The 10,805-nt window shown below is 41.6% G+C and overlaps 1 protein-coding gene across 2 annotated transcripts in view; it reads right to left on the reverse strand.

Annotated features, from left to right (window-relative positions):
- The window catches only part of JAKMIP3 (Janus kinase and microtubule interacting protein 3), a 67,495-nt gene that overhangs the window by 15,916 nt on the left and 40,774 nt on the right, over positions 1 to 10,805 (reverse strand). For both annotated transcript variants that reach the window (XM_015409360.1, XM_015409359.1), the window contains 2 exons: positions 6,068 to 6,283; positions 4,458 to 4,577 (listed from right to left, as the gene is read on the reverse strand). In XM_015409360.1, coding sequence (XP_015264846.1) covers positions 4,458 to 4,577; positions 6,068 to 6,283 — 336 coding nt within the window. The remainder of the gene's footprint in view (positions 1 to 4,457; positions 4,578 to 6,067; positions 6,284 to 10,805) is intronic.

Here is a 10,805-nt window from a genome sequence, read left to right on the forward strand (position 1 = left end):
ATACCTTTTAACTGGCTTTCGACTGCCCTGGCGTTCTCTGAATCCTCAAGCTCAGTCCTCACCAGGCTGTATGGGTGGGTGCGTTTGTGTGTTTCTAATTTACAAAACAATTTTTTTTCTGTATACACAGGGAGTTCTCCCCAGTATACATGAACCTCTGCCTTACCCGTGATTGGTCCCATTTCACATAGTGTTCTATTGATAGCACTCAGTCATGATGTTTGCTGTTAGAGGGAACAAGCTGGGTGCCCTGCAAAGAACCACACCAGGGGGAAACAAAAGCTTACCCTCCAGGATTCAGTAAGGTCTCAGAGACTTGAGCAGGCTTATTTGCGCATGTCCCCTTTAACTTGGCCACTGTCAACATTCCATGTTCCTGGAGCAAGCTTAGTCCTTATCAGCCTCATTTGGAGTCCTCTCCCTTTAGGTTAATTTACAGTCATATTTTCCCGGGAATATCTGGAACCCCCCGGGTGACCTAGTTTTGTTGCTTATCATAATGGTACTCAGCTATCTAATTTTTAGACATGATGGCAGACAGGAGACCTGGGGGGGCGGAGAGAAGAAATAACCTCACTCCCATCTCCGCCTCCAGGATTCTCTAAGTAAATTGAGCTGGCTAAGGCCTACTGTAAACGTGACACTGGTAAGGCATAGAGCTTCCACACATGATTTAGCCTGAATCCTATTTAAAACCTGCTGTAGGTGATATGAAGTAGTTCAGTATTCCTCCCACCCCATTTCTGACTCCGCCCCCTAGATTTTCCTCATTTAAAGGGGCCTTCAGGTCACCGTTACGTGTGTTCAGGGGTCATTTGCTGCAGGAGTGCACAGGAGCAGAGCTCCGGCAGTAAAGAGCCCAAGGGGCGGGCACATGCAACAAGCCCCACCCTCTGCTCCCAGCAGCCCTTAATCAGAGCAAGAAGCAGCCAGGTAAGTTGCAGAGCTTCCCCCGGCTCCCCAGTCCCAAACAATCCAGTGGCACCTTTAAGACCAAGTTTTATTCAGGTACAAGCTCTCCCTCCTCTGCAAGGACAGATCTGCATGTTCCCCCCCCCCAATTCTTAGCAATCCAAAACAGTCCAGTGGAGCCTGAGCGGTGGGTGTAGCCTTCTGACATACTTCTGGTGATGTCAGGGGGTGTGGCATATGCAAATAAGTTATGCTAATAAGTTATGCTAATGACCTCCTGCACCTCTTTTTCTACGAAATGACCCCTGCGCGTGTTTATTATGCTGCGTAGTGCGTGTTTATTATGATGCGTAGTTTGGTCTTCAAAGTGTATGTTTTGGCAGACCCAGAAGTAATTGATGAATTATACACAAAAATATTGGGTCAGTGCCAAAGCTTCATATGGTTCTGATGATCAGCGTCATGTATGCATGAGCTTCCCTTTTTAATCTATAAGGGGAAATGTTCCGTATTGTATGCCACCACATTCTTCCTTTATAGGATGGAAATAATATGGAAAGCTCAGTGGGTGCACTAGAATTGTTGGGTCATAGCAAATGTGTTATCCAACAGCTTCCAAGCCTAACTCATCAACAGTTCATGTCTTGATTCCCCCAGTAAAAATTATAAAAAAAATTTAAACAAATTTTGCATTAATCCTGAAAGTTTTAAATATATGTGTTTGTATTCAAGTGGCTGTTTCTTGCTGTTAGAAGGGCATTTCTGCTGGCATCCCCAGCCACAGTTTCCCACTCTGAGGAACTGAGGAGTAATAGAAAAAAGGGCCCCCACAAAGTGATGCTTTAGGAATTTCCTCTAATCTCAGTAGTAAAAACCATAGCGACTAGGGGAGGCAGCCTAGAGCATCAGACGGAAGTGATATTGTATCCTCTCCAAACTCTACCCTTCCCAGGCGCCCCCCCCCCAAATCTCCAGGCATTTCCAAGGCAGCGTTGGGAACCCTAGGTTAGAGGGAGGAACAATTCCTATAAATTCTCCCCTCCTACTGCAGACAATCACACTACACTCAACACTGTTCTTGAGGTGTCCTCTGAACCTCAGAGACAGAGTGTTTTCCAGATGGCATGAGATACTACAGTGGGAGATGGAGGCAGGAAAGTCCTGCTTTGTGAGGTCTACTTCACTTATTTAATAACAGGTAACATCTTTTTTCCCTCTCATGTGGTTTAAAGCATAAGGACAGCGGGACTACTTCCACAATTTACATTATGGATGAGGAGCTGAATTACTTCCACAGAGGTCATGCAACATGCCTGCAGCCAAAACATGGGCTCATTTGTTGATCTTAAGGAACAACCATGCTGAATCATAGAAGGCAAGTAACACTATTCACTTCAAGACACCCTTCCATTTTTAAACGAGTGAAATTTATATCATGGAGAATATTCAGTTGTAGCCCTGGCATATTATGAAAGAAAAAGGAAAGAGTGGCTTTGCATCTACTGTTAGCAATTGCCTCATCTCATATGCAAACCTCATATGCAATCTTAGATTATCTTGCAGCCCTGTTGTGCTAATGTCCTCTATAAATTCAGTATATATGGATTTTTCCAACATGCCATCATGCTTTATTGCACTAGCTCTGTAAAATATATGCTTTGCCCCAGTAAATGCCATTAACTATCCTTTAAATAGGATTTTATATGGATGTGGTAGCACTTTGAAGAACTAAAGGGAGGAAATACTGCAATAGTACAACTTGAATAGAATTACATCAGGGAAGTCTAGCCCAGAGCAATTTCATTTGAGGCCCTGGTCCAGTCAAAGGGGAGCTAAACACTCACACTGAAATCAGTGGCTGGAATCCATGGGCAAAATAGTTAAAGGCATGGTCCCACATATCCTGAGGCAAGCTAACAAACAACAATAATTATTGGGGACCTCCCAATGTCTTTCAAATAGAAATGCCCTAAACTGTTTGGTAGGTGGGCATTTGTGTGTCATCGCTTAAAAGTGTTATAGCAATCCTGAGCCTGCTTTGGTGGGGAGGGTGTGGAAGAAATTGAATAAATGAATGAATGAATAAATAAATAAGCATTCCAGTGTTTTAATGTATATATGGCTGCGGTCACACACACTAAATATTCCACTTCCAATGCACTTTCCAACTGGATTTTTGCCAGTTCACACAGTAAAAATCCAGTCGGAAAGTGCACTGAAAGTGGATTGAAAGTGGATTATTTAGTGTGTGTGACCAGGATCAGCCCTGGTTAGTATTTGGATGAGAGACCGCCAAGGAATGCCAAGGTCATTGTACAGAGACAGGCAATGGCAAACCACCTATGGACATCCCTTGCCTTAAAAACCTTACAGGTAAAGGTAACGGTAAAGGTTCTCTTGCTCGAAAGCCAGTCGAATCCGACTCTAGGGTTGCGGTGCTCATCTCCGTTTCAAAGCCGAAGAGCCAGCGCTGTCCAAAGACATTTCCGTGGTCATGTGGCCGGCATGACTAAACTCCAAGGTGCACGGAATGCTGTTACCTTCCCACTGAAGTGGTACCTATTTATCTACTTGCAATTTCTTGCTTTTGAACTGCTAGGTTGGCAGGAGCTGGAACTAGAGATGGGAGCTCACTCCGTCATGCGGCACACTCGAGTCTCGAACTGCTGAACTACCAACCTTCCACAGCCTGCAGGGTTGCCATAAATTGAATGTGACTTGACGGGGGGGGGGGGTCTTGTATGTATTTGTGTTGCCACTTTACTGCCAACTCTCTTCCTTTGAAATAAGGCAGAACTTTCTAATGCTGTGTGTGTGTGTGTGTGTGTGTGTGTGTGTGTGTGTGTGTAAGACCACTATCTAGACCTCTGTCTGTGCACAGATTTTTATGAAAAAAGGCAGTGGAGAAAATGAGAACAACTTTGCTTCCTAAAATGATTCTGATAAATCTATGAACTCTTTATTGCTGCTAGTATTGTCTGACTGAACTATTTATTTACTTTTATTTCCAAAAATGTATATCCCATCTTTCTGCCCTCAGGGGCCACCTGTTATGACATTTGTCACCCAAAGTTGTGACAGTATACAACTTAGAATGCTATTTGTCTGTTGTTATTTGAAACCTGAATTTATGTTATTCTTTTTTTCAAATAAAGCTTTGTTTTGTTTTATAATCTCCTTGTTTTAAACACAGTTTATTGAAGCACTGTCTTAAAGCCCTGCCAAGTGCTCAAAACAGGTGATTTTTGATATACTACAAAGAAGAAAATCTCATGAGCAAAATAAGAACCCCTTCTAACCTCAAGGAAATGAAGAAAAGGGATGGATGGTGGCAACTGAGGTGGGCCCAACATATACTCCGACTGGCTAAATTTGACCAGAAATACAAAAAGTCATCTTACAACAGTTCTGAGTAGTTCAGTGGACTCAAGAAGGTGCAGTCCTGTTTAGGATTGAACTATAAGCTTATGAACAAAATTCCTCTGCAGCTACATATTCTGGTGTGAGTTCACTTATGAAAGGAAGAAAATTACGTGCTTTCTTACAAGCTCATTCCGTTCCTCCGACAATAAAGCATTTCGGTCTTCCAGTTTCCTGATGATTGCACTTAGTTCAGCTATTTTCAGTTGGAAACGCCGGGCATCCCTTTCATCTAACTGCTGTTCCTAAAACAAAGAACAACTGCAAATAACTGTGCAACGAGAAAACATAGTTCAGAGTTCTTTATAACCCCCCATCTTCTTTCCTTTTCTTGGAATCCATCCATTTCTGACTCAGTACAAAAAGGATTTAATCTATGCCTTAATACTGAAAGATGAGACCAACAGAAATTTAAGAGAGGAGATGTGTAAGAGAGTAGGCAAATGCAAAAAAAGTATGCATATGCAAATACAAAGTCACAAATGTTGTATTTGGAAATGTGAAAGAAAACATTGGAAATTAACTGCAATGTTTCCTAAGTATGCCACTGTTGAACTAGAATGTTTTAGACAGGTCAGCCGCCTGTCACTTCCTCATGGTCATGTGGTATTTATAATTACGGAAATACACAATGTAGTCCGTATGTGCAATTCTACCATTGCACATGTTTCTTTCCCGTGGATCTAATTGAACATCTAAATGGTTCACTTGAACAATCATTGGATTGTGCTTTAATAAATCCACAAGTGAAAATGTTTAACGCAAACAGAAAATGAATACAGATATAAGAGAAGGCGTCTTCATGTTTAGAGTGAAAGTACAATTTCATTATATTAACATTTCCTTTACATTCATCTTGGGTTTTTTTCTCATTATGTTAATCTCTTTGGAAACACAGGGAAACAAATGAATAATCTTTGGCCCTAATGAAACTCAATTGTGCTGGGCTTCTTCATTCAACAGGTGCAGGAGAGGCTTGGAAGAAAGGATAGGAGAGATTTTTGTGTTTATGTTTTTGGAAAAATCTACATCTTAAATTAAGCAGAGCTACTACAAAAGAAATCTTGATGAGGATCAACAACAGTGAAAAGAAGTTTAACAAATGTCACAGGAACAGAAAATCTCTGTATATGTCTGGGTGCTTGAGGGCGAGAGACGGGCTCTCATGCCTGTATAAATGGTGAATTTATATTTAATGGCCTAAGAAACTGCATAGTATGGAGGAAATAGCAGACAGTCTGTTAGGTTCATCTCTCATTCACTTTTTTAGAGCACTGGCTAAAAGCAAAAGCATTGACATTACTCTGTGGGCATTAGTAAAGATGCCTAAGCACAGACTATGCTGAAATGAACATGTTACTTCTTCACTCCACCAGTAAAATCTGTTTTACACTTGCTCATGACAAATGGAAAAATATTCACATCCACCCATTAATCAGTTAGACATGCATTTGCAAGGGGAGTCTGCAGAGAGAAGAGCCCAAGCTGTCAAAATAAGGCAAATGTTTGAGATAAGTCAGGTTTACAAAGGGAGGGGGGTGACATTTTAACCTTACTAGCAAAAAGTAATGGAACCAAGAAACAAAGGCAATTTTTTCCTGGCCAAATTAGAGATTAAATCCCACTGGTTAACTCTGTATAACGATAGAAAGAAAAACCTCTTGCCAAAATGTGCACTCACTCATCAAGATTTTTGGCATATTTGTTTTAGGCAAAACCACTAGAAAGTGCTTACAGGACTTCCTGATTGTTCTGAAGTGTCTCCTGCACCACTTGCATGAGGAAGTTCCCGCTTGGGGCTGCTCAGATGCCGGTCAGCCTCTCTGAGCTGGGAAAGTTGTTCATCTAAAGCCTCCTTTTGGAGCTGAAGTCTCTGAGCATGCCCGGCTTGAACCCCTAACTCTCTTTCCAGCACGTAGACTGCTCTGTCTTTAAATTTGATCTCCTCCATCTACAAGGAGAACAAAATACAATCACATACACGCATGCATGTTACAGTTCTGCTGTTGCCATAGAAACTGGCAGCATCCCTGCTAGTTGAGCATCTTAGACGGTACCCCAAGGTAAAATGCATCATTTTCAGTTCTGCAGATTTCACACCCTCAGAAAACTGAAAAGCAGTGCCAGCTTTGGAAAATCAAAACACCAAAAAGATTATTTTGACCATTTGGAGCTGAATTTCTATATCTTGCTTATTATCCCTCACATTAACACACTTTAAGACTTGGTTAGGAAAAGAAAGAACATTTTTAACTAAAGTACTGTTTTGATCATGTTTTACATTTTCCAATCAAATGAAAGCCCCACCCCTCTGGAAAATTCCATGGCCTCTGAAAAAGGTCCAAAATTTGAGCATTAACGCTGAAAGGGTGGCTTGTGCATAAGTCTTGATTCTGTAGCTCAGGGCAGTAAAGGTTTCCGTTTGCTTAGTGACGGAGGTTCAGTTGCTCATCCACACCCAAAAATTAATCATGGAGAAAAACACCGATGTTAGTTTTTAAATAAAACACACAACATTGTTACGCTCTCAAGTTAAGATCACTATTTCAATTCCGCAAAAACATTAGGTCCTTATTTCCTATATATGCTAATACACGAATGTTAATGTCTTGGCCAATGTATTATATGAAAATAAACCCCACTGAATCAGCGAGTTTAATCCTGGTTAACAGTACACAGGACACTACTACTACTATGACGACTACTACTATGCACATATTACAGTATTTTTAAGAGCCCACAGTAGTTCATACCCATTCTACCATGTCAGTCCTAACAAAAACACTGTAAGGCATGGCAGTATTATTACAGCCATGTTTCAGAAGGGGTGCTGACCTGGATGGCCCCAGGCAGCCTGATCGCATCAGATCTTGGAAGCTAAGCAGCATGGTACTGGTTAGTACTTGGATGGGAGACCACAGAGGAAGTCCAGAATCTCTTGCAGAGGCAGATGGCAAATAACTTCTGAATGTCTCTTGCCTTGAAAACCTACAGGGTTGATTTAAGTCAACTGCGACATGACAGCACTTTCCACCACTACTGCAGAAGCGGTCTAAGGCTTAGACAATTCAGGCCAAAATCACATCCATTATAAACCATGGGAAGTTTGGAATGTGGTTGTGAATCAGTCTTTCTGCATGGCCCTAGAAACCTGATACAAACATGCATCTATTATTTATTAAAATATTTATATCCTAACATTTACTTTCCTTGTGGTTCAAGGTGGTATACAATAGCAGTTAGAAGCATTTTCAGTTAAAAGCAAAAATAAAACAGCCAACCCCAAATCTCTTTCCTCTCCCCTCCTTAGAAGATGCCTGCCATTCAAAGGCCTTGCAGCACCTCCTGAAGATCTCCAAAGAGGAGGCCTCTCACTTCTTCAGGGAGCCCATTCCACAGAACCACTGGCTATGAAGGGCTTTAAAGGTCATAACCAGCACCTTGAACTGAACTTAGAAACAGAATGAAAGCCAATGTAGCTGTTTCAAAATAGGCAACATATGTTCCTGGCAGCTACCCCCTGATATATTCAACGGCCTTTCTCTTTTTCACATGTGCTTGCATAAATTTAAAATTGCTTTTTTTGTTTTTGACATTCACAGTGGGAAAGAGGTTGAAAAGTATTTTAAGTGGCACGTTTAATTTAGTCCCATAGCAATGAAAAGAGAACGGAAATAAACTTTTCATAAACCCCAAATGCAACAAATTTAAATAAAGGTAAAGGTAAAGGTTTCCCTTGCTCGAAAGCTAGTCAAATCCGACTCTAGGGGCCAGTGCTCAGCTGTGGTCATGTGGCTGGCATGACTAAATACTGAGGTGCACGGAATGCTGTTACTTTCCCACCAAAGCGGTACCTATTTATCTACTTGCAATTTCTTGCTTTCGAAGTGCTAGGTTGGCAGGAGCTGGGGCCAGAAATGGGAACTCACTCTGTCATGCGGCACTAGGGTCTCAAACTGCTGATCTGTGTAGCACCAGAGGAATCTCTTGAAAATCGCAATACAAATTATCAACACCTCTTTCTTCCTGACAGGTACAGGGACTCAAAATGTTATGTTACTATGGTCTGGGTAATATATGGTGTTTGACAAGAAAAAAAATGTTTTGGCATCACAGGTGCTCTGTGGCTGAACTTAAAATCTGGGCACCAATATTACTTTTATATTGCTTTATTAACCACACATATACTAATGCATTGATCAACAATAATGTTAAAAACAGTAACAAAACACAGCAAAACCAAGAATCATATTAAAACATCACTGGTCATAAACATGTTTTTCAGATAAAGGTATTGGTCTAAATGTTCTGCCATGTTTGGGCAAACGATAGGGTTGCCACCCCCACCCCCAAACAGGGACATTGTCGTGTGACTTCCTTGATGCAATGTCACTTCCGGGTGACATCATCATGCCAGGGACATTGTGCAGCAATGCTCTGGTTTTTGCAAACTCTATGGTTTTGAAGGCAAAAAACCATAGAGTTTTGTCCCCCGAACCAGAGTATCACACGCGGTGTCCTGTCCACCCCAGAAGACCCGCCCCCCAACTGTCCCTGCTTTGATGGTGAGGGGACCTGGCAACCCTAGCAAACAGAGGGTTTTAAATTATCTGAACCCATTAATGAACATAGTTAATAAATCTCCCAGGGAAGCAGACTCCACTGCAGTGCTTCCCTAAGAGAACTGTCCTGTACTTGTGGAGTAACTGATTAAAATCCAGTCTAAAAGCTGAACGTTCACTAAAAATCAATGGAAACTCTAATGCTGAGTTCAGTCTTTCAGAACTTTGGATACATCCAAATTATAATATGAAGTCTGAAAATGGTCCCATGTGAGAATCTGAGAATTCCCCCTCAAATTAATTTTTAAATGCCCTGAAGTGGGTACTGTCTTTAAAATCTGCTGAATACTTGTGGTGAAAATATGTATTTCTTGCTTAAAGCAATGCTTTCTTTTTATTTATATTGACTTCTTGTGTATTATGAGAACAAATTTTCCTGTCAGTGGGTACATGTAGGGAAAAAAAAAGTTACAGAGAACACCAGAAGGCAACCACAATGTTAGGGCAGCAGCTATTCTGAGATAAATTGACCAGCTTTAAGTACCGATAGTTTGTTCTGGCCCTTGGTCTCATCTAGAATCCATTTTACAAAGTTTGCAATAAGATATTCTACATATTGTAGAAGCAAAAAAGGGGGAGGGAATCACTCATATAAAAACTTATGGAACTTCGTTGTTTAAACAGAATACAGCAAGAACTAGATAATATGGAAACGAAGAATTGAGTTTGCTGTATTGCAAGAGGAAAAGAGAAGACAGACTGCCATGATTTCTTCCTATGGCAACAGAAGAGGCGAGAGAAGTATTGACAGCACTGCAGATGAGAAAAAAATACAAAAATACAAATAAAATCAGTGGCATGCTGATACAAATTACTAAGATTGTTTCAAGGCATAGGGTGTTTACCAGAATATAAAGATAAATCCACAGATACTGTCTATAATTCATTCACCTCAGAAGACTAAGAGAGTAATCCTAGGGATCATGCTCAGATCCTACTCAGATTTATTCTACAGTGCTTACTCCAAGGAAAGTGTTCTTAAAATCACACTGCCAGTAGCATTAAAGGATAAAGTTGAAAGGGAACTGAGCAGTGTGTGAAAATCAAGGTAGAAGAACCTACAGATTGGGTCGATCCAACAGATGCTGGGGAAAGCCTTGCAGAGTCCAGACAAGATTAGGAACAAGAGAATATTTTGAGTTGCCTACTGTAAAAGAAATCATGATACAATGTAAAAAAGAGAGCAATATGGTGCTAAATATTTGGTGCCAGTACTGAATTTTGGCAAATTCATCTGGATGAGAAAAAAGAGTTTCTGCCTTTGTATACCTCTTCAGGTCCAGAGGTGTAACAAAGGGTGACCCAAGAGATTGGGGTGTGGGTGTCTTGATGGTGCCATGAGCTGGTGTGGAGAAAGACCAGCAAGCATGATGAGAAGCTGGAGAGTTACTTCTTTGACTCTAAAGGGAACTTGTATCTTCTTCTGGTTAATTACTAATCACAATATACTGAAATATGTTTACTTGAGGACACCATAAGCAAATCAGTAAAAGTACATTACAATATTGTGTGGTACACCAGAAGAGAAATGAGTGATGCTCCACAATTTTGTTCCAGAAACAACAAAATATTTTTCTAAAGAATGGGCCTTTGTTTAGACATATTAGGTACGTTCAGACGGGGCATTTATACCGGCAGGGGTCTTTTCGACCCGGAGCCCTCCAGAGTACCGCTCCGACAGCCTGCGTGGCGGCAAGCCCCGCCCCTGGGTCCCTGAGCCCCGCCCCCGGGTCCCCCAAGCCGCGCAGGAGCACTGCGGCTCGGGGGAGGCCGGGAGAGCCCCGTCCCTGGGTCCCTCGAAGCCGCGAGAGAGCGCTGCAGCTCGGGGGAGGCCTGGAGAGCCCCGGGGCC

This window comes from Gekko japonicus, unplaced genomic scaffold (assembly GCF_001447785.1).
Source record: "Gekko japonicus isolate JY-2015 unplaced genomic scaffold, Gekko_japonicus_V1.1 scaffold716, whole genome shotgun sequence".
In the NCBI taxonomy this organism is placed as follows: domain Eukaryota; kingdom Metazoa; phylum Chordata; class Lepidosauria; order Squamata; family Gekkonidae; genus Gekko; species Gekko japonicus.